Raw genomic sequence first — 23,562 nt, 5'->3', positions numbered from 1 at the left:
CACTGCGACATTAGGGGTAGAGAGTCGCACAATGTTGCTCGATGCGTGTCTCACTTTTTTTTTGTGCGCGCACCAGCTGTAATTAAGCATTCTTCCCAGTAACGCTCGTACATCGCTGCGTCTCGCACGGCAGTGCATGCGCCTGATTTGATTGAGTCTGCATTTCCACATGGCTTTGCAACCGATGCAGTGTGTGCATAAACATAAAAATCCCATGGCCATAATTTTTTGATACTTTTGTTGTGGATAAACAAAAAGTCATTTCTTGAGATTACTCGTCGCATGTCATGAAAGAGGAATGTACGCATCGCCGTCGGTTGTAGACCACTTAATTAAGTGCCTTACTAAAGGTTCGCTTCACGTAGATTCCAACTTGTGCGTTGGATCTGCATAATTTTTCTTTTTTTTTCATTCGCCGTTGGCCATGTGCACGCACGCGATAAATAACTGCGTCGGAACTTGGCTTGCTGTTGTTCACACATTAACTGGGCTAATATTATCGCGAGATCGGTATGGAATAATCCTACTATTATCGCTGGCCTCATGGTTATCGCCGTGGCTTTTCTCAACAATAAAGGCGTTAAAAATATTCTGTGGTTTCACCGGCCAAAACCAAGACTACGAAGGCACGCCGCAGTGAGGGACTCCGAATTACTTTTGACCACCCGGGGTGGTCTTCAACGTGCAGCCAATGCACGGGCATCCCTTGCATTTCACCCCACCCAAGTTCGGTGGGCGGGATTCGACCCCTCGGGTGCGCAACGCCATAGCCACCAAGGCGGGCTCAAGTTTTGTCCCGAACACTGTGCCACGAATTGGCGCCCCAGAGAGGGGCATTGTTCAGTTCGATCTTGGAATGTCATTTGGTGCATGCAGCAGGCTGTGATCGCACGCGCGAGACGTGCCACAGCGATGCATCGAGTGTTGTGCATGCGCTCAACCGCCAACGCTTTCCATTTGCAGGCTGCCCCGAACCTGGCGACGCGGCCTGGCCGCGTTGGTCGGCCGCCTCTGCTGCTGAGGCATGCCTCGCTCGCAGCTCGTCAAGTGAGTGTCTGCTCCCTGCGAGCACTCGGTAGATTCTGACGCCGAGCATATCTTGTAGGCGTGCAGCGGTTTTCTCCATTGTGCGAAGGATACCGCAACTGTTGCGCTTAATTAAGCGATAGAACAGCCTTGCGCCATCCGAAACGGCAGACTTTAGCGCGCCCGCGAACGCGCAAGAAGGAAAGCCTCTCGTATAAACACGCCGTCGATAGCCGTTCTGCGCTTTTGTTACGTTTCTCTCCGGCGGATATCCCACTGTACTTGTTTCGCTGCTGAGTGTCACGGACAGCGCTCGCTCAAAAGATGTCGAACAGTGCTAGTTCGGTGACAAATACTCGCCATCTGAGAGTAGAACAATGTGGGCGTGAAAATGCAGTGCGCTGGCGTCATCGTGGCCGCCATGCTTGGGTATACTAGCGCAGTGAGAGCTGTGTCTGTGTGTTGACGTCATGTGAAAAACTCCCTTGGCGTGGCTTCAAGCAGCGTATTACGGCGTACGGGCGTTTTCGCATTCGTGAATGGTCCGAGCCACGCTCCGCCGTGCGCGCGCCTTCAAACGATTGGAACACTCGTGGACGTACAAACGGCGCCTCGCAGCGCTTCATTGTAAGACGCAACTGTGCCGAATGATATAAACGCGTTAGCTGGTACAGTATGCGAGACAATAAAGCTACGACATTTCTTTCGTTTTACTGAACGCAAGATTGATGGCAAATAAAAATTGGAGCACGCTTAAACTTCGCCTTTCAGAGTAGAACGCGATAGCATTCAAAGATCCCCGATGCTTCTCACGCTTTGAGGCAACTCATATCCAGCTTTCCTGGACACGTACCAACTAGCGCCCCAAGCGGACCCGGCACAAAGCTAGCGCGTTTTCAGTGGAACGAGCGGGTTTTTTCGCGAATAACAAAAACTGCAGGTCGATTATTGAAAAAGGCAAGTGACAGACGTGTTCTGGAAGACAATCCACACGAGCCAAATGCAGTGATCACTCTATGGCACGTAAGAATTTTGTTCCCACAGCGGTTAAAGATTTAGCAATGGAAGCCTATGGAAAAGACGAAAATCTGTACTCGATTTTCGAGGCGAGAATGGTGCCTGTGATTAAACTGCTGCGTCTATCGTAATACCCCGTCCAGCGTATGTAGTCCGGAGACTCAGCTTTCGATTGATGCCTAGCTCGACTCTCCACACATGGCGTAACACTGTCCCCAAAAGCGTTTTTGTAACACTGTCGTGAAAATTCATGTGGTATCTATAAAAGAATAAGCGTACCACTGGGCGAAGCCTCGGAAGCCGTGGCCGAGTGGTAGAATCGCGCGCACCTTTAGTCCCGCTTCGCGGTGGCCGCGGTTCGATTCCCGCTTCGCACTTTTTTTTAAAGCCGCATAGGACCTAGTTTTGTAGTCTTTCACTAGATGGCAGAAACACAACACCCAACATTTGCTTTCGGTTCTGGTTTTTCAGCGGCGCAGTTTTTTTTTTAAAGCCACATAGGAGTTTTATAGTCTCCCACCAGATGGCAGAAACACAAAACTCATGATTTGCTTTCGGTTCTGGTTTGCCAGTGGTTCTCTTGAAATATTATGTTTTCTATTTTTCCTTCCTAAAACATAGCAGTGTCGTGTTCATTAGTTAAGTCATCGCATTTATGAAGATTTTATTCATTGGACATCATAACTAGGAGCTTGCGCATAGCTTTGTGTTATGCAAAAAAAAAAAAAAAGCTTTCGTGCTTTGTAGCGGGGAACCTGGGAGAACAAAATGGCTATTCTTATTGCGTTCTTCTGGAAGGTCCGTTTTCTTCGACTTTCGCCTGTCTTTAATGGCGCATACTCCGAGCGAATCAGGTCCACCTGGGCCACAATGCCACCCGGTGGCCAGTGCCATTCCTATGCAACATTCGTGCAGGACAAGGGGTCTGCTAATCTGAGTCGCTACCCGAACGTTAATTATTTCTAAGGATTCATCCAAATAAGAAATGCATAAACTAGGAGAAGGTGTGCCGTGTGTGGATTAATAGCTACTGTTAATGTGTTCCCTACAACCAAGTGGTATGAATCCGTAGGTGTGGCCGTAAAAAAAAAAAAGAAAATAAGAACCATTTGAATAAATGTCCCGTGCTGTGTCTCCCCGGTCGCTCTACAGGGAAGCTAGCTTGGCTAGCCGTCAGTGTTTAGGATCAACATATGGCGTCGCTCGTTCGGTGCAGTTGCTTTTAATGCGCAGCATTCTTTGGCGAGTACCCCAGCAATTTGGTAGCAAAATCGTGCAAAATCGTGTCTGTAACGCCAAAAAACTTGACAGGTCGACAGGTCCAAAACATCGACAGGTCGATGATGATGACCTGATGATGATGATGACCTGTCGATGACATCGACAGGTCCAAAAACATTGCAGGGAACAGCCCCATAGTCATAGTCGGAGACTTTAACGCGCAACACACGGCTTGGGGGTACAAAACCTCGCAACAAAAAGGCAGAGAATTATGGGATACTATCTCCAAGCATGACCTAACTCTACTAACAGATCCTCAAATCCCGACTAGAAAGGGAAATAGCGTTTCCAGGGACACCACACCGGACCTTACTCTCATAGGGGGACACATAACCGCACGATGGTGTAACATGGGAGAGGACTTGGGGAGCGACCACAGAATAATAGAGACGGTGGTAGAACACGGCATACCAACTCCCAAACCCACGCAGTTCGAAGCGGTAAATTGGAACCTCTTTAGGCAGAAATGTGCCGAAAAAGTGGAGCTCAAGGATTTAAGCAGTTGGAGCAAAGCCCTCTTGGAAGCGGTTGAAGAGGCCACCGAACAGGTGGAGGCGGACGAAACGCAAGAGGTAGTAGACCGGAAAATGGTCGGATTATGGCGGAAAAAGAGGCAGCTAGAGCAAAAATTGAAAGAGAATAGAAGCAATAGAAACATTAGGAGGGCATTAGCGCACCTGAACGGAGAGATTGAAGAATACGCACTCGAACTCACGAAACGAAATTGGAATAGCATATGCGAACAGATGGATCACAGAATTGGTAAATCAAATACATGGCAACTATTGAGGCACCTACTCGATCCACAAAACAGCAAATCAGAGACGCGTAGCAACATGCAGAAACTAGTGTATAAGTACGAAGGTAGTAATAGGCAATTGTTCGCTGAAGTTAAGGATAGATATCTTAAATGTGGTCCGCAACAAACGCTGCCGGACTACAAAGGCGAAGAGAACCCCCTCTTGGACAGCGCCGTCACGGTAGGAGAAGTCAGGGCCGAGTTGAATCGACTTAGAACGAAAACAGCTGCAGGACCGGACAGAATCAGCAATCGGATGTTGAGGAACCTAGACGACAAGTCGATAGTAAACCTAACGAATTTTATGCAAGAGTGTTGGGAGAAAGGTAAAATCCCCAAAGAATGGAAGGAGGCTAAATTAGTCCTAATTCCAAAACCGGGGAAAAAGCTCAGTCTCGAAAACCTCAGACCAATATCCCTCACGTCATGCGTCGGGAAACTAATGGAACATGTGATACAATCTAGAATCAGCAGATACTTGGAAGACCAAGACATATACCCTGACACAATGATAGGCTTCAGAGCACACCTATCTGCGTGTGATGTCATGCTACAGCTTAAAGAGCAAATTATCGACCACAAAACGAAGGACACGAAAGCCATCGTTGGCTTAGACGTGGCCAAAGCATTTGACAACGTAGACCACAGGGCAATCTTAGAACAATTGAATAACCTAAACGTAGGGAGACGTACCTACGAGTATATAAAAGACTTTCTGACTGACAGAACAGTAACGGTCAGTCTAGGGGGTAACGAGGAGAAAGGGATAGTGCTCAGTAATAAGGGGACACCGCAGGGCTCTGTACTTTCACCCACTCTCTTCAACATAGTAATGATTGGACTCCCGCACAAACTTAAGGACGTACAGGGGCTAGAACATACGATCTATGCGGACGACATCACCCTATGGATAAATAGAGGCAGTGACGCCCACATAGAAGAAACGCTGCAAAAGGCCATCAATATAATTGAAGAGCACTTAGAAAAAGCCGGACTTAAATGTTCAGCTACGAAGTCGGAGGCTCTCTTCATCAGTCCACAGAACATGCGAAAGAAAATCCATAACCACGGGATAAAACTCACTGTTAATGGGGACGCGATTCCAAACGTAAAAGCTATACGTGTGCTAGGCATGCACATTCAGGACAATGAAAGAAATACAGAAACGATTAGAAAGCTTGAAATGAGCGTTAGCCAAACCTGCCGACTCCTCCGAAGAATCGCCAACAAGAATGCAGGCATGAGGGAGGCTAACCTATTAAGGATAATACAGTCCTTCGCGATCAGCAAGATTACATACGCAACACCGTACCTTAAACTAACAAGGGCCGAGAAAAACAAAACAGAAATCCTTATTAGGAAAGGAGTTAAAACAGCCCTAAACCTGCCACCATGCACATCTACGCAGAGGATACTAAACATGGGCATTTCAAACACCCTAGAAGAGTTGATCGAAGCCACACTAGTCTCCCAGCAACAGAGACTAATGCGAAGCAGAGGTGGTCTGAGAATTCTAGCGAAACTAGGATACAAAACTAACAACAAAGTAAGAAACACGGGAGCCATCCCGTCACAAATCAGAGACAGGATACGCATACCACCACTCCCGAAGAATATGCATCCCACTCACCACCAGGACAGGAGGAAAGACAGGGTTAAAGCGTTACAAAAATCACTAGATAAACAGCAAGGGGTGTTCTACACGGATGCAGCAGAATATGAAAGCAGACGAGGTTTTGTCTCAGTGACGACACAGGTTAACGGTGAGAACTCAAAGAGCTGCAGTACCCCGCAAAACAGTGTGGAGGTTGCAGAGGAGGTGGCCATAGCCCTAGCTTTGACTCAAAAAGGGGTGAAAATCATAGTGTCAGATTCCAAAACAGCTATCAGGAATTATACCGCAGGGAGAATCTCCAAAGAGGCGCTCAACATATTGGAGAAAGGACCAATTCCAGAAGAATTAGTGAACCTTATATGGACTCCTGCCCACGAAGGCTTGCCCGGCAATGAGAAAGCGCATGCATTGGCCCGAGAGCTTATTTACCGGTCCACCAATGCAGCCTCTACAGCCAGGGAGCCCCTACAAAAAGAGGAAGGTATAAACACTTACAGCGAAATTCTCGATTATTATAGAATGGGAAGGAAAACACTGCCAGAGGCGCATAAGAAACTAAGTAAGCAGGAAGAGATAACATGGAGGCAACTCCAAGCGGGGGTGATCTGCAACCCTTACATTCTGAAGAGATGGCACGATAGCATTGAGGCCATGAGTTGCAAACACTGCGGGGCAAAGGCGGACATGATCCACATACTATGGACATGTCCTAGATACAATAAGCCAGGTAGGGATAGACAATCCTGGGAGACTTTAATGACCAGCTCAAAGGAAGCTGACCAAAGAGAAGTCATCCGCATGGCCCTGGACACCGCTGAGCTCCAAGGAGCATCAGCCAGCTGAAAGGGGAGGAGTAAGCCGAGGAGACAGGAAGACTCTTGCCTCCTTGGGGCTCTTTTTGCGGGTGCAAATAAACGTTATTTCTCTCTCTCTCTCTCTCTCTGACGCATTTCCCACATGAATACATAGTTCTTTATAAAAAGGGTTGGGGTGGCCAACATGACATTGGAAGTGGCATCAGCATAAATTTGGGCGTGATACAGGGATGGGTCAAGTTGAATTTGGTAGTGATATGCGAGTGGCCCAACCTAAATTTAGGGTGAAATGGTTATGAGCCAAGCTGAATTTTAGGCTGATATGGGGGAGGCCCAAGCTAAATTTGAGGTGATATAGGGGCGGGTAAGCCTAAGTTTGGGGGAATATGGGGGATGATACGGGGGTGGGAGAACCTAAATTTGGGGGGGGGGGATATGGGGTGTGGGCCATCCTAACCACGGGGGTGATATGGGGCTTATGGGGCTGGGTGAAGCTGAATCGGGGGTGATATGGGGATGAGCTAACCTAAATGTGGGAGTGATATGCGGTGGGCCATCCTAAATTTGAGGTGATAGAGGGGTGGGCCAGGCTAAGTTTTGGACTGATATGGGGATGGGCCAACCTGGATTTGGGAATTATATGGGGGGTGGGCCAACCTAAATTTGGCGGTGACATGGGGACGGGCTAACCTAACCATGGGGTGGATGTGCGACTGGGCCAAGCTGAATTGGGGGGGTGATATACGGGTGGACTAACCTTAATTGGTGGCTGATTTGCGGTGGGCCATCCTAAATTTGAGGACATCGAGGTGTGGGCCAGCATTACTTTGGGGTGGATATGGGGGTGGGCCAACCTCGATTTGCAGGTGGTATTGGAGTGGGCCAACCTAAATTTGGTGGTGTTGCGGAGGTGGGCCAATCTGTATTTGGGGATGATATGGGGTTGGTGCTACTAAACGTGGGGGCAATCTCGGGGTCGGCCAATCTGAATTTGGGGGCGATATGGGGGTGGGCCAACCTAAATTTTGGTGTGCCTCGACTCGAAATTTGGAGGACGATTTATGGACATACGTGCGTGGACCAACTTATTAGGGGTGGCCCAATTGAAATTTGGGATTGGGCCAACTTGAAGTTTAAGGCTGGGCGAAAAGAAAATCGGGTGTGACCGACTTTAAATTTGAGGGTGGGCAATTTGAGGGCGTGCCAACTTTAAATTTGGGGGTGGGCCTACTTAATGTTTGGGGTGGGCCAATTTATTTATTTATTTATTTATTATTTATTTATTATTACCTCAAGGGTCCAAAATAGGACATTACATGAGGGGTGGGCATGTAAAAGGCGGGATTGATGATGTGGAAATTAGAAGGATGAGTCGGAACACTCAATGGCAGATCGAAAGCGTGCTGTATCGCGGATGAGTGCAGTTTGTCTGGGAAGGCCATTCCAGTCTCGGGCAGTTCGGACGAAGAATGACTGCAGGAACGTAGTGGTGCGGGCTTGTGGTGGGATTACGGAGTTCGGATGGCCTGTTCGACGAACACGATGAGCCAGCTGAACGAGCTGGCTGTCAGGAGGTATGGAATAAAAAAACTTGTGATAGAGGCATAGGCGAGAGATGAGACGACGAGAGGCAAGAGGCGATAGGTCTAGTTTAGATTTTAGGGATGAAACGCTAGTGTGATATGAGTAATCTGAAAGAATAAATCTAGCAGCACGGTTTTGAACGCTTTCAAGGGCTTTAGTGAGATTAGTTTGGTAAGGGTCAAAGATAGCACATGCATATTCAAGTTTTGGTCGCACAAGCGTTTTATAGGCAACTGATTTCACGGGTGGTTGTGCCATGAAGAGATTACGGCGAAGATAACCAAGAATTTTGTTAGCTGAATTAATTATGTGGCTTACGTGATTTGTCCAAGACAAATCTTTGGATAGGTGAATTCCTAAGTACTTGAAGGAGTCGGTAGTAGATATAGTGCAGTTGTTAATCTTGTAGGCAGGGGGAATGTAGTTAGGTCGACGATGGAATGAAACATGTACAGTCTTACTAATGTTTAGGGACATGAGCCATGTAGCACACCAGTCTTGAATACGAAAGAGGTCCTCCTGAAGAGTAGAGACGTCTGCGATGGTTTTGATAGGGCGGTACAGGACACAATCATCAGCGAAAAGACGTATTGCAGAGGTTACAGCGAATGGCAGGTCATTAATGTAGATTAAAAATAGGAGTGGCCCAAGAACAGTGCCCTGAGGTACACCAGATAGTACGGAGGAAACGGAAGATGTAAGGTTGTTAGCACATACAAACTGTGTTCGGTTAGTTAAAAAACACTGGATCCAGTTAAGAACAAGTGGGTGGATGTTTAGGCGTGATAATTTTAGTAGAAGGCGAGAATGTGGAACCTTATCGAAAGCCTTTTCAAAATCTAAAAACAGGGCGTCAGTCGGAATGTTAGAGTCGAGGTTTAAATGAATATCATGAATAAATAAAGCTAACTGCGTTTCACATGAGTGATCTTTCCTGAAGCCATGTTGATTAGGGTGAAAGAACTTCACTGAAGTTAGGAAGTTAGCAACATGAGAGTAAATGACATGTTCCATGATTTTGGAGCATACGCTGGTGAGTGAAATGGGGCGGTAGTTACCTGGGGAAGACCGATCACCTTCTTTCTTGAAGACTGGAATGACCTTCCCTGTTTTCCAGTCTCTTGGAACAATGCCTGTGTCAAGTGATTGCTGAAAGATGATACAGAGGATCGAACTACAGACATACTTCGTATTTTTTAACACTTTGGCATTAATGCCGTCGGTTCCACAGGATGATGAGCACTTCAGGCCATCTATTACCTTAACTATGCCTTCCGGCCTAAAATTAATACCTTCCATTAGTGTAAAATCGTAAAATGGTACATCTGGTAGTTCATTGGCAGGTTCTTTTGTGAACATTGAACAAAATGCAAGGTTCAAGGTATCAGGAACATTTGAGTCAGGAATGGGTGAGCCAGAATTATCACATAGAGAAATAGAGCTATTAGTTTCGGGTTTTATCGTTTTCCAAAAACGCCGCGGGTTAGAGTGCAACATGTTTGGGACGGTAGTAGAAAAGAAATTACGTTTTGTGTGTGCTTTTAATGAGTTATATTCCTTAGTAGCTTTGTTATATTTTTCCCAGGCAGAAGAAGAACCTGAGCATTTGGCTACACGAAATAATCGTTTTTTCTTATTGTTTAAGCGCTTTAAAGTAGTGTTGAACCAAGGGGAACGCGCTCTTTCATTTATCGTGATAGTTGGAATGTAAAGACCTATTAAACGCAGTATTTCTGTTTTGAAAAGTGCCCAGTTACTCTCAGTCGACCGCTGCTGATACGTAAGGGCAAGTTGCTCATGAAAGATAGAAAGTTCACGATTAATGCTTGGATAATCGGCTTTATCATATAGTGTTAGTACTTTCTTTGATATTTTACTTTTGAGTATATTGCAAGGAAACGTGGCATGAATGACGGTGTGATCGCTAAGACCACTGACGTACGTAAGAGGAGGCATCTTATCGGGGTGCGACGCTAAGACGAAATCTAGGATATTTGATGAGTGTTGAGTTATTCGCGTAGGTTTAGTAACAAGCTGCGATAGACCGAACAGCAAGCAAATGTTTAAAAATTCGCTAGCCATGTTTGTTTGTGTTAGACATGAGGCAACGTTACTCCAATCTATAGTTGGAAAGTTGAAGTCCCCGAGTAACAATATGGGGGTGTTAGGATAAGCCGTTGTTAGTTCAAACAAAGCATCGTGAAAAAACGAAAGAAAGGAGCTATCAGTGCAGGGTGGACGATAGCAACAGCCGATGAGCGTGCGCGGTGAAGTGGCGTGGCAACACGTCCAGATCATTTCTAGAGGCGTTCTTATATTGACAAAAGAGCACTTAAGTTGGCGATGAGTTGCAATAGCCACACCGCCGCCACGGGTTCCATTGCACCTGTCTTTGCGAAAGATATCAAATTCTAGTAGATCTGGAAGAATTTCGCAATCAAGTATTGTGGAATTTAACCATGTTTCTGTTAGTGCAACAATGTTACTGGATGACGAGGAAATGAGGCTGCATAACGAATCCCGTTTGGGTATCAGGCTGCGGATGTTAGTGTAGAGCAACGATAGATTGTGCTTAACACGCTGAGTCGGCCTCAGTGGTTTTTGCACTTGCTGCTAGGATTGACGTTCCACGACCGACTGTTTAGCGTGATCGTAAACGTAGGTTTTTCGGCCAGAAATAAGTTTGTCGTAACGGAGCTTGAATGAAGATTGCTGCGCTTTTCCAAATTCGATTAGACGTCTCCTGGCCAGACGAGTTTCTGGGGAGAAGACGAGTTTCTGGGGAGAATTGAAATTAGGGGGCCTGTTTACGAATAGTTAGACAACACCAGTGGTGTTTCTGCATATTTTTCATCATCGCAAAGTACGTATAATAATAATTGTTACCCAATACCCCTCAAGGTGAGCTACCACTCGAGCCTTCCCATCCCACTGAGCTAATAATGTCACAGGAGTGCTCTCATCGTGACGACTGCGACGTTCAATGTGGAAATCCACAAGAACAAATCGCAAACCGAGCCGACCGTTTTCACACCAATGTCATCGCTAACACTACTCGCTCGTGCTAGACGCAACACAAGCTTACAACGATCATAATTCAACTTTCTATCGCACGCTAGTCGACACGTTCTCAGTGCACAATTTCGTCAATCATCTGGATAGGAACCTTGCTGGATGTTTTACTGTTCTGTTGCGTCGTTTTTCACGAAAGCCTTCTCCCGCAAAGAGAATACATTCTTGAGATTGACGAGGCAAGCTAGTATATAACTCATACAAAGCAAATGTATAAAGGGTTATAGTGATTTTTAAAAAAATATGTATAAGTAAATAGGATTTCAGATGGTATTGTTTCGACCGGACATGGCAACGATGTCTTCCCGCCTGTCACAGTGCTTTGACCGAAAACCTAATCATTTTGCTCAAATCTGTTGCCCCAATACTACTGTGTAGTATTGTAGTACTACTACTGTTGCTCCAGTACTGTGTACTGTTGTTGATATTGTAGTAATGTGGAGTTTTGCTCTTCATAAGAACACAAAAAGGAAAAAAAATATTGCAGATAGTAGCTAAGCGCAAAGTACATTGGAAGATCTGAAACCAGCAATTACTTTAATTTGCGGGTTGCTCTTCTCCGCTGGTAGATCGCTGTTCGATCACTTCAACGAATTTTGTTTGTGTGCAACTGCAGCAAAAACAAAGATACTACCATTTCATTGCCAGGACCTTTATGCCCTCCACACATGCAAGGACACCAGGTAATTGACACTATCAGTTCTCAAACTGATATTGTTTTGCTAATTTCAGTGTAACGTGGTGTCTACGAACGGAGTATTTTCTTTTTATCAGTCCAGTGTTGGCAGTGAGAAGCACTTCGGTCTACCATCCCCATGAGGGCATACTAGCCATTGTAGCGCTTTACTCTAGGACAAGTGCTAAAAACTTGGTGTGCTTTGCCCTTTCAGCAGGTCGTCCATCCATTCTGTTGTGGTGACCATCAACGTTGTGTCCGTCAGGCCTCCTCCTCATTTTAGCTTCACCATGTATTCGTAATTTATCCGCAAAACGCCGGCGGTGAACGCTATGCACGAAGGCGAGCTTTCTGGTAGAAACGCGGCCTCTTGCGCGGGTCGATTCCGGAGGTAGTGCACAGCGGCGCCAAAAAATTATATAATTTTCAGGTTTTGTTATTTCGCACTTTTAATATGTAGGTCTGAGCATATTTAACATAAAAGGCATGCGCTGTCGGGGTCTTGTTTCATGTCGTTTGTTTGTGGGCTGTCATTCTCAAGATTCAGAGCAATAACTTTGTCAAGAATGCAAGGCAAGGTATGAGCAACTTTAGTGGTAGCATCGTGTGGCAGTATAACCCGCATATACGCATGTATAAAGCAAGGCGTGGGATATACATATACCTAAATATATACGGAAATTTGCGCTCTCAATATGTATACGGAATTGCCGCCGTCACCGACATCTGATTTCCTGCAACACGGGACCGTTAAAAGGTAGGCGCCCTCACGAGGCCACATAGAAAATTTTGGTTGTTGCTACGTGTCCTCACGTGACCGCGACAATTTTTCAAATTGGTTCATTATTAGCCGAGATAGAAGTGTTTCAGTGCCGCGAATCCATATGATTTTAGGAGGCGAGCTTCACCGTCAACACGGACGCTCTCTCCACTTGCCCCGTCGATATACAACTTTAGAAAAAAGGGGGCGTTTACTCCTCCGAGGCGGATGCACACGAACATCCACCAATGGGCGCGCACTCTGGACTAACGTCATCAGCTGGAGGGCCGGTGAGCCCGCCGACAGAGAAGATGGCCGCCCGCGCTTCGAACTGGGTGAGGTCGCGTCAGCTGTGTGCTTCAGCCACTCGTCAGAGTGAATTCCACAACTGTTTGTGGTGGTCAATCATGCCGGAAATATTACTACGAGCTTACGGTGCGGCATTTGTGCCGCGTGCGTTTATTCTGAGCCGTGCTCCGGCGAAGGAACATTGCAGCGAGCATCGCTGGCGCTGCGCGGCGCTTTGCCTGAAAACAGGATCCCGCGGCGACCGCTACGAACACACATCCTGCGTGTTTGTACCATGTTGTTTTATTTCGCTTCCGAGGGAAGTTACGACGAGAAAAGTTTTCCAAAGACTGGTGCCTACTGTTAGCGGCGGGTGTGCGTCTACTGTGTCGCTGCATTTTTCGTCGGACTGGGTGAAGTGATGGAGCAAAACCATTCTCAGGAGAAATCAGAAAAGTGTGCGCGCATTAAACAAACTTACGAGTGTCTCAACGGAAAATATTTGCAGGAGAAGCCTTCAACGCAAAGATTTGTCGCCGTCAACTTAGCGTGAATGATCATTGTCAGCAGTGAGATAGCCAAATGTCTAGCGACGGTGTTCGAGCGTTGTGTAGCACCGTCGATTGATTGCTGTCCACCAGTGCTGTAGGGGTTGGGGGACGGACTTCGGGATGAAAACAAAACTTGGGAGATTTATTTTACATTATATACAGAGAGGTGAGAGACAAGTAACAGTTGTACAGTCATTACGGGCCGGCAGCAACTCGGACGCTGCGGCCCGTGGCAAGAAGTTCGAGAGAGGTCAATCAGGGAATCGGGGAATGCTCTGGTCTCTCTGGAATGCTTCTTTTAAACCCTTCGAGGACTGGAAGTCGCGTCATGTTTGGCCAATGGGGGAGTCCGCTCAGATGACGCCATTTTCAGCCAATGGTTGGCGCCCGTATCGCGTTGTCACACCCGGCGGCTCTCTGCGGTCTTGCCTCGCAGACTTGCAATGCGCTTCTTCCAAGGCGGAGAATGGGGGGGGGGGTGCTCATGCTCCATTGTCCGAGGGCCCACCTGCTCCCGGTGCTACGGCCCCACAGCGGTAGCAAATGTCTTCTTCAAAGGCGATGAAGAGGTACGCTTGGGCCTTCCCGGCACGTCCGGCTATCACGGCGCATTACCGCCGTCTTGGTTTGGCACCCACTTCCAACAATGCCGTGCTACCCCCTCGCTTTCTGGAAAACTCAAGCATTGAATAGTTCCTCGGCGGCACACGACCTGGGGGCCGCAAACTTGTTTGCACGTGTCTTGTGGCCTTCAACTTGCTTGCTCGGGTGCTCCTCTGGAATGTGCTTTCCTGCTTCTGCATTCCTCAATTAGCTGTGCTGCGATTCGATGTGGTCTGGGGAACTCGAAGTAGCCTCAGGAAACGGCGCCATATCTAACAGTGCTCAATGCACGCGCAAGCTGTAGAATGCTTGCTGTGAAATTGTGAAAACACAAACCAAAAAATTTAAATTTTATACTATTTAAAACCAAGAGTGCTTATTTAAAACGACGAATGAAGCATTTTTGTGCCTTCCTGCCTCGACCGTATTCTCGCCCCAGGTTTGTAATGGTTGCGATAAATGTATTGTTTTATATAAGTACTTTTTCAATAGCAACTGATTCATTTTAAGCTTGGAAAACGAGTAGTAGATACCCCGTGTACATGTAAACAAGCGCAAAAGCCATGCAGAGGTATTCTTTGACGTTGCTTACCTCTTAAAATACGAGTGTTGGTTTCGAGGCTAATCGAGTGCAATCTTCATGAGTAACGATTCCAAATAATGCCACGCACTGTGTGACAATTACGCAGTGGCCAGTTTGTGCCCCAATTTTCTAAAAGCCGCGGGCGGGCACCTTGGTTAGCGGGGTTTCGCGACAACCCACACTGGATGCGTCGTGAAAAGAACCCCACATCTACGGCAAAGAACGCTGCTACGGACCGAGTCAGGATAGCACGGCGCAAGAAAGCATCGGAGGGCCTTCGAGACGTGCAAGAGAACGCCGTGACCTTGCAGCGGCGTCGGCGATATGAAATGTAGCAAGTTGTTGGCTGCGCGATGAAACGCTCATTTGTCCAAGTTACTCGATATACGCGGCAGCAAATGGTACGAAAAAATAGATTCCGAGTATGGCGTCATATATAGACGCGGAGAACTGCGCCTTTTCATGTTATTGTGAAAACTAATGCAGCGATCGTCCTAGTTGGCTTATGTACTCGCGATTTTTGAAATCTCTTAGCTTCGCAGGAAAGCATGTATGCGTGTGCGTACATTAAACAGGTGAGTTGGGCCTTCCATAGGGAGCGAAGGCGTGCTTGTGACTTTGCCGTTTCTCGACGGTTACAGCCAAAGATCGTCACAGCTTCGGTGTTAGTGCGTACTTGTGTTGCTAAGTTTGAGCATTTCTCTATCGAAAAGGAAAGAAAAACCGTCTGCTCGGTATGGCATTTGTTTATCATATGTGACTCAGTGCGAAGACCCGTATGTACACACTCAAATGACGATATGGGATTGTGGTGTATATGACAAATTAGTTTTGTGGAAGCCGGAAGGTCAAGAGAAGATCCGGTAAGAATCGACTCGGAAGTTTTATTTCCCAGAAACCCGTCTCTGTAACTGTGTGTGCAGCTGCCGCCGTGCAGTCCTCGCCGCGGGACGCGTGAATGCCCCAGCTGTGCGTGCGCCAGGGGACCTCCTCGGGCGATCGAATCCGGCCCGCCGCAGTGCTCGCAATCGTGTCGGTGTTTTAGCACGTAAGACGGGCGGGATTTTTGACGGGTTCTTTTTATGCACGTGTTGCGATAAAATGCACGCGCCGTCCGTCCTATACATACGGAGGTGCACGCCGTGATCGGGCGCTCGTGTTTCAGCGTCGAGGAGCACGTTCGTGTAGCTGCTGTTTCCTAGCCCGCTTTTAATTAGCTTGGCTGCTACACTGACGTGCTCTGTCTGCATCAACGACCATGTGGCGCGATCGCGATTTTGCTTGCTTTCGTGCCAATTTGCTTCACTCGGCATGATAGAGAGCAAGCGTGATGGACGTCTGGGATATTGTATCGGGTGTCCCAACTTAAGGTCCCCATAAGTAAAAAAAAAAAAATTACGCAGTGCTTCACGCGAACGGCGATCACTCGGCGGTCGTTGATCGTGCTAGTTCACGAGTTCTTGTTCTTACGTGCATCTGGCCAGCTCGTGAAATCGGCGGTGTTTGTCTGATGCCGCGAAGCAAGCGAGCGAGGAAGGCGACAGCGCCTCCGTGCTGGCTCCGGTTTGTCTGCAAATTTAGTCGACAGCGCAGAAATTTGAGGATAAAAATCATTAGGCGTTCAGCATTTTTCAGTTTCGCGCGGGTATACGGGACGTTTACTTTGCACTCGGTCAGCAGACGAGACATTCATTTGAGGGATCGCCAGTCGTTTGTGCGCAGGCGCGAGTAAGAGCGGGCGTGAGCGAGAAAATCTGGGTGCTTTTGCTCCTTGAACATATGACTCTGCCTAGGCACTACGGAGGAGGTTTCTTAGCGCGTGTTGTATGCGTTTTTCCTCTAGACATGCCGGCATTGCGCCGCTGGCTGCTGCGCGGTGAGGCAGTGGGCACGGACGCCTCATTTGGTGATCGCTATGTCTAAAGGTGCAAGGTTCTGACTGGTGCTGTGTAAGTCGTGGGTCGCTTGGATTTTTTGCAAGCACTGCTCCGGCAGGGCACATCTAACCGGAGGCCTTAGGAGAGCAGCTGAGGTTATAATCAAGCAGGCGGCGCAGAATCTCCAGGGCACCCAAGGGGTAGCGGGGGAATCAAAGCTGGCTGCCGGTGGCTTGGGGCCGCGGAGACCGAAGCGTGCCAGGGGGTGTTCGCATAAAAAATTGACTGCCCGCGATAGCGGACAGCCGACCTTATACACACCTGGCACGTGTACTTGCCCTGGCTTCGGCGAACCCCAAGCCACAAAGCAGTCCGGGTTCCAGCTTTGGTGTCCCCGTTGCCACTTTGGTTTCCGGGAGGCGCCGCCAGACATGTTGTTACAATTTACGAGTAAAACCAAGATTGAATATAATTACGTTCGGCTGCCAACTTGTGACGTTAAGTTCAGCGCTACCACGCGCCGCGACTTCTGCAACTTCATTGAGAACTTTGCCTCTGAAGGTATATCGGACAGACCTTCTCGCGTCTGCGGCGCTGGTGCTGAGTCAGTCATCGTCACCGGCGGCCCTACAGCCACTTGCGTTCAACCGCGATCGCTAAGGCACTCTGCCTTCTAGATTTTCAATATGTGCGGCTCGGGCTCTACTACGGGTGCTACTGCTCCCACATAAATATTTGTGATGTTATTTGCATCGCCGTCAGGCACGAGGTGCGAGAGAGTCCGTTCGGCAGAGCGGTCGCCAAGTCGGGCGTCGCTGTCCGCTGCTTCAAGACCCATTTTAGCGCGCCGGCAGCGAGCGTCCAAGCGCGGACAAACTCGACCCCACTTCGAAATGCCGACACGCCTAGGGACAAAGGAACGAAGAAAACTCTTTCGTAGTGCCTACGCAGAGTCGCCCAAGAGGTAGGCGAGAGCAGACTACGGCAGCCAGGAGGGTCTGCAGACTTCCGGGGAAACTTTGAGCATGCTCCGGCAGCTGTGGTAGTTAGGTCACGTGACTGTGGCGCGTCGTACCTGAAATCGCGAAGACTCCGCCGTAGAAATGCGGGCCACGTACCGCCGCCACTGGGTCTGGCTGACGCGTCGTAGCAGTCGTTCGGCGAGCGGGTCCCGAACCGCCGCCGCTGCGGCCGCATCGATCTGGAGCGGCCACGCCCAGTCTCGCCCGTGTAGTGCGCTGTAAACAAGGTGGCTTGTTTTTATGCAGTGCCGTGAATTGCCTTGCGATAGAGTGCACGTCCTGGTTCTTTTTCTCCCTTGCACCTCAAAATGAGGTTGTTGCAAACAATTTTCAGTGGCCACTAAAGCGCACTTCAACGCTGGGCATCGTGTTACGCATTCTGCTAACATCACAGTTGTCAGTGCATATTGTTGCGTCCTTATACAGAGTGTTTCACGTAACTTGTGCCAAGGGTATAAAAAAGAAAGATTGACCACCCTGCCACTACTGCGAAGAGTGGTGCAAGCGAAGCTCGTGATCCGCGGCTCTTCGTTGAAATGCCTTGGCTTCGCGCTCCGTCACTGCGAGGTCAGTACGTCGACGACGAGCCCTTTCTCGAGCGAGTTCCCGGCGGCGTTCATGAAACACCGCTTGTTGTTCGGACGAACGCACGAATCGCGGCCCGCTCCTGCTGCCTTTCCTTTACATGAGCCTGCTCTTCGGTAGAACGAACCAAACGCGGCCTCCCCATCTGACTGCCGGGCCTAAACTGGCGATTATAGTGATCTAAAGAAAGATGCTTGATTCTGCAAGCACTGAACTGGCGGGAAACGGCGGGCGCGAAGCGAGCGAACACGCGATCACACCTTTCCCCCTCCTCCTTCGGAGGGAGGGGGCGCCTGTGATTGGCTCGCGCCTTGCGCTGCGTGTACTTCTCCATGCATATCAAACCCCGCTTTAAAGGTCGCGTATGATGAACCGACAGTGGCTGAGCACATGGTACACAGTGTTCAGCCACTGCATTTGTTTCTCATGTATTGTAGGATTCGTCGGATGATCCTACCGCTGTCAACCAGATGTAGGAGTCGTCGGACTATCTCGCCGCTGCCACCATTTGAAGGAGTCGAAGGTCTTAGAGAGGAAGTCGGTGAACAGGATTTATTGACATATTAAGCATTTTAAGCAAGATACATTGGCAGTCTAGCGCGACTCCCATATGGAGCCCGCAAAACTAACATACAGCAAACAGTCTACGAGCACACAGCTCACTACTACATTTCGAGCATGACAACGAGCACTCAGCTCCCGACGACGAGCACGACACGAGCACACTCTAGCAGCTGGCAAACGCTGCTTATAAGCTCTCCGCTTGACGTCATAGTTCGACGTCATCGTTCGGCGTCACTCTTCGAGGTCCACGTGGACGGAGTCCCAGTGGGCAGAAACGTTCGTCCAGTCATTGTAAACTTGCCGCCGCCCCGCAGTACGGCCCACACACACAAAGGCACACAAGTTCGAGCCCACACACACAAAGGCTCACACGTTCGAATGTCCGGAGCCGACGTCAGAGGGCTTCGTGGAACTCTCGGTGCCGCATAGCTCGCGGTGCCGCATAGCTCTCGGTGTCGACGTCCGAGGGCTTCGTAGAACTGTGCTCCGTCCCGGGTGGCGCGGCGGAGTACCGCATTCCTGAGCTGACCGCGCGCCACGTGGCTGCCGGTCATCCGCAGTTCTCTGAAGGGCTCCCCGTCTGGTGGGCTTGGAACACGTGCAGCGGGCTGAAAGGTGTCACGTTGCCACCCCGTACGGCCATTCCTAACAGTATGTTCAAATGTGATTTAACAATATTGGTTTGGCACTACTCATAATTCCATGCAATAAAGAAAAAAGAACCGGCAGTGGCTGAACCGGTCAGCGTGGTGGTCTCGCAACCCGGAGGTCGGTGGTTCGAATCCGCAGCCGGACAAGCGATTTTTATTTTCGCGCAGCTTGGGTTTTTTCGTACGGCAACACCGACGCGAGTGAGGCAATACAACCTTCGCTTGAAGCCGCAGCTGAATGAAACCAACGGCATATGGTTTGCCGTCATGTGGCGCTCTTTGGAGTACTTCTTATATTCTGCTTATTTAGTTAATTGACTAAGATGAGTTACGCGAAATTGTCAATATTTTCTTTAGGGCTACGTGTGTTCCGTTGTGTTGTGGAGGGGTTTCAGAAACGACCGATCCAATTTTTTGTGGCAACGTAGTACGCGCTGCCTGGCAATCTTTTTCGGCATTTAAGGAAAGCCCGCGAAATACGAAATAAGACGACGTGACTGTGCTCGTGCACTATCGCATTGCAGCGCTCCCAACCGGGCTTCGAGCCTATCGCTTATCAGGCACGACGGTACTTCCTTTCCGTGCCGAAGATGCTGGCTGACGCACTGTAAAGCCGATGCCTAGAGCCGCGGCTGCTCACTTCGCCACAGCCCGCGTGCACGCTTCTTTCGCGCGAGCCTCTTGGAGAGGGTTCTCTTTCGTTTACTTAGGAAAGGGACAACTGTGTTGTGTAGCTGGGCAGCTGCTTAAGTTGCCCAAGGATAAGGGAGGACTCGGAATTCCCGGCCTGGGCATCGTGGCTACTGCACTACCCAGGTCGCTCATAACTCGGATATGCTCCCGACTCGAAGCTTTTCTTCCTTTTTTCTTAGTACCCGACTCCTTTTGTTTTCGCAAAGTCCATTTTCCCACTGTGTGCCTATAGCTCATCTTCCCCGTCAACCATTTATGCGGTGGCTGCCAACTCTCTGGTATGCCTCCGCAAGGTTCACCCCGGCATCGATCTATAGTTTCAGCTCCAATCCTAGAACTAGTTGATATCCTCACCCCAGATCTCCCCCCGCATTGCCAAAGGTACGATCTGTTCATCCATACGCCAAGCTGGAAGCTCATTACGGCCACCTTCCTCCCAAGGCCAGGCGGGCTATGTTCATGTATACTGCCTGGCGCGAGGGTGTCTGCCGATGAGTTGCAGGCGCTTCACAGCCATCCCGACACGTGGGGTGTGCCTTTTTTGTGGGGGTGGGGAGGATGCGGATCATATTTTTTCATTGTCTGCTTTCCGCAGTTCTCCTTCAACAAATAGCTAGCCTTTTTAGCCACCCAGGTGTTACATTTCAGACTGTCCGTTTTTTGCACTCCTTGCCTATGCAGGTGATCAACCAGTCCGTGCATTTTCTTGTCGAGTGCTCATACTAGGTTTGGTTAGCACGCTGTGATGCGGTTTTCGCGGGGCGGGCACCAGGCCTTCACGATGTGCTTGCGAAAGCACGGAAAGAGGTCTTTTTTCTCATCACCCGGAAGCGGCATCACTTGGGCAACCAGAAGTTTCTTGAAGTGTGTGCTCGCCCTGCCGTGATCTTCGAAAAGTCAGGTGGAAAGCTCTGCGTTAAGTTATGATGCATGTTCCTAAGGTCACTCGACTTAGCCGCGTGTGCCAGTCGATCCACGGGGTTTCGTTTGGCTCAGTGGAACCCAGAGCCGGTCGTGGCGTTGTTAGATATGGAGCTGTTTCCTGCGATTACTTCGAGTTCCCCAAACCACTTCGAGTCGCAGCACAGCTAATTGAGGAATGCCGAAGCAGGAAAGCACATTCCAGAGGAGCGGCCGAGCAAACAAGTTTAAGGCAACAAGTTCACGTGCCAACAAGTTCGTGCGCCGCCGGGATTAGCAGGTGGGCCTCGGACAATGGAGCATGAGTAGCCCTCCCCTTCTCCTCGTTAGAAGTGCATTGCCAGTCTGCGAGGCAAGACCGCAGAGAGCCGCCAGGTGTGACACCGCGACACGGGCGCCTACCATTGGCTGAAAGTGGCGTCATCGGAGCGGACTCTCCCATTGGTCAAACATGACGTGACTTACAGTGCTCGAAGGGTTTATAAGAAGCCTTCCAGAGAGACCTGAGCATTCTGGGACATGCCCTGATTCCCTGATTCACCTCTCTCGAACTTCTTGCCGCTGGCCGCAGCGTCCGAGTTGCTGCCGGCCCGTAATGACTGTACAAATGTTACTTGTCGCTCACCTCCCTGTAAATAATGTAGAATAAACACCCCCAAGTTTGGGTTTTCATCCCGGAGTCCGTCCCCCAAACCCCTACATCTGGTTGGCAGCGGTAGGATCGCCTCCGAAAGCATCAGCTGGTGGCAGCGCTACGGATCAACCTTCGTCGAGAAAGATCATAAGGAACCGGGAAGAGCGAAGAAGAGAGAGCCTTCGTCGAAAGAGGTCCGAAGAAACTGGGAGTAGCGAAGAAGGAGCGAGCCTTCGACCCAGGGAGTCCGGAGGAACCGGGAACAGCGGACAGATGAACCGGATGGCAGGGTGCTGCAACCGTAAGTGAGCGCGTGGTTTTTTTCCTTATGATTCGCCAGACTCAAAGGTTGTGTGTTCAATTTTGATAGTTCTGGGAATCGGGAGTTTGATGCATTGTGTGTTTGCACAAATTAATTAAGGAAAACAGTTTTAACCACCTGTCGGGGCAGCTGCCATGGATCTTAGAAGGTTGACGAGGTTAGACTTGTTGGTGTGCGACGATTTGGGAGTTGAGGCGGACGAACGGATGAAAACGCCAGCTATCATAAAGTCGATTAACGATAGTGGCAATGATGAGAAAAGCATTGAGCTTGCTTGGGAGGTGATACAGGAACCACGGGAGCGAGAGCGTCGTGTACGTTTGCGAGAGCGTCGTGAACTTAGGAGTAAGCGTCAGCGTGAAGAACGCGAGAATGAACGGAAGCATGAGCTTCAAGAACTTACTCTTAGGTGTGAGCGTCACGGACGTGAGAATGAACGCGAACTTGAGCGTGAACAAAAGTATGAGAGAGAGAAGGCAGCACTGATCAAAGAGATACAGCATTGTGATCAGTTATTGGCACAGAGACAACGGCTATCTGAGAATTCTGTAGGAAGTACAGAGCGAAAGAATGAGGAAGTGTCTAGCGGACTTTCGCCAGAAGCCGACGAGAAGAGTAGTGCCTGTGAGATTGGCTGCCGATTCATAAGTGAAGGGAAAAGGCTAGCCGCTAACGATGCCTTAGTGGCAACAGAGGCCGTTAAAGGCCGTAGTGAGAGCGACGAGGTGCTGTGCCAACAGATGACTGTGGAGACAGCTAGGCCAGCTGCGAACAAATTGGCACAGTTACCGAGCGTGTGCGTCGCTGGTAATGTTAGCGAGGTTGCTAGCGAAGAAAAGGGTACTGTTGACGCGACAGACGAGAGCACCCATGTCACGTCAGATCTGCGTGCAGAAGTGAAGTGCGAACTGGACGATGCAGTTGAGAGTAGTTCTCGGGATGGCGAGCTCCGTAGTCCACGAGAGAACAACTGCATTGTTCAGGGATCGGTGCGGCTCTCCGCCAGTCTAGATGGCCTAGATAGGGATGATTCAGTTAATCATTCGGACTGTGCGCGTGAGACAGCGATCGATACCGACGGGCTGTGTGCCGATGCACAGCGTGAGCTGGGCAATGCAGTAGAGGGCAGTTCGCTAGAGTGCGAGTTGTCTTACTCGAGTAAAGCCTGCTGCATTGTGCCAGAGTCGGTTGGGCTGTCCGCCAGTCGAGGCAAAGTGAGAGTAGATTTAAATGTAAATCACTCAGACTGTGCGGGTAAGAGACCGATCCGGGCCGACGAAATGTGTACCGGCCAGCACGAGGCACGAGAAGGCGACATGAAGGCGAGTGCAAAGAGAAAGCGCCGTAAAAAGAAGCGCGGTAAAGACCAAAAGTCGGTAATTAATGTAGCGCCGCCAAAGATGGCAAGAAACCCAAAAGGGCAGGGCGCGAGGAAAAAGATGCGGTCGTCAAGGACGATGTTGACGCATCCAGAACGTTCGAGCCACCGGTCAAAGGGGGACCGCGAAGCATGTTCTGCGCGGACGCGGACAAAGGGCACGGGGCAGTTAAACTCCTCGTCGTTCCGTAGTTCTTTTCATAGCTCAGCGTGCAGTTCGAAGAAACGCAAGGTGGCAGAACGAGA

General features: G+C 49.3%; 1 protein-coding gene and 1 long non-coding RNA gene across 7 annotated transcripts in view; one reads left to right on the top strand and one right to left on the bottom strand.

Moving 5' to 3' along the window:
* Nucleotides 1-23,562, top strand: part of pico — a 263,380-nt gene that overhangs the window by 39,522 nt on the left and 200,296 nt on the right. For 4 of the 5 annotated variants that reach the window (XM_070531478.1, XM_070531483.1, XM_070531481.1 and 1 more), the window contains exon 2: nucleotides 964-1,047. The exons of the other annotated variant lie outside the window; for it this stretch is intronic. In XM_070531478.1, the coding sequence (XP_070387579.1) occupies nucleotides 1,025-1,047 (23 nt within the window). In that variant the 5' untranslated portion in view covers nucleotides 964-1,024. The remainder of the gene's footprint in view (nucleotides 1-963; nucleotides 1,048-23,562) is intronic. 5 annotated transcript variants of the gene reach the window in all.
* Nucleotides 1-23,562, bottom strand: part of LOC135921236 (uncharacterized) — a 227,896-nt gene that overhangs the window by 149,223 nt on the left and 55,111 nt on the right. The gene's annotated exons all lie outside the window — the stretch shown is intronic.

This window comes from Dermacentor albipictus, chromosome 1 (assembly GCF_038994185.2).
Source record: "Dermacentor albipictus isolate Rhodes 1998 colony chromosome 1, USDA_Dalb.pri_finalv2, whole genome shotgun sequence".
NCBI classification, from domain to species: Eukaryota; Metazoa; Arthropoda; class Arachnida; order Ixodida; family Ixodidae; genus Dermacentor; species Dermacentor albipictus.
The sequence above is the reverse complement of the archived record's forward strand: the minus strand, read 5'-3'. Positions and strand labels throughout refer to the sequence as shown.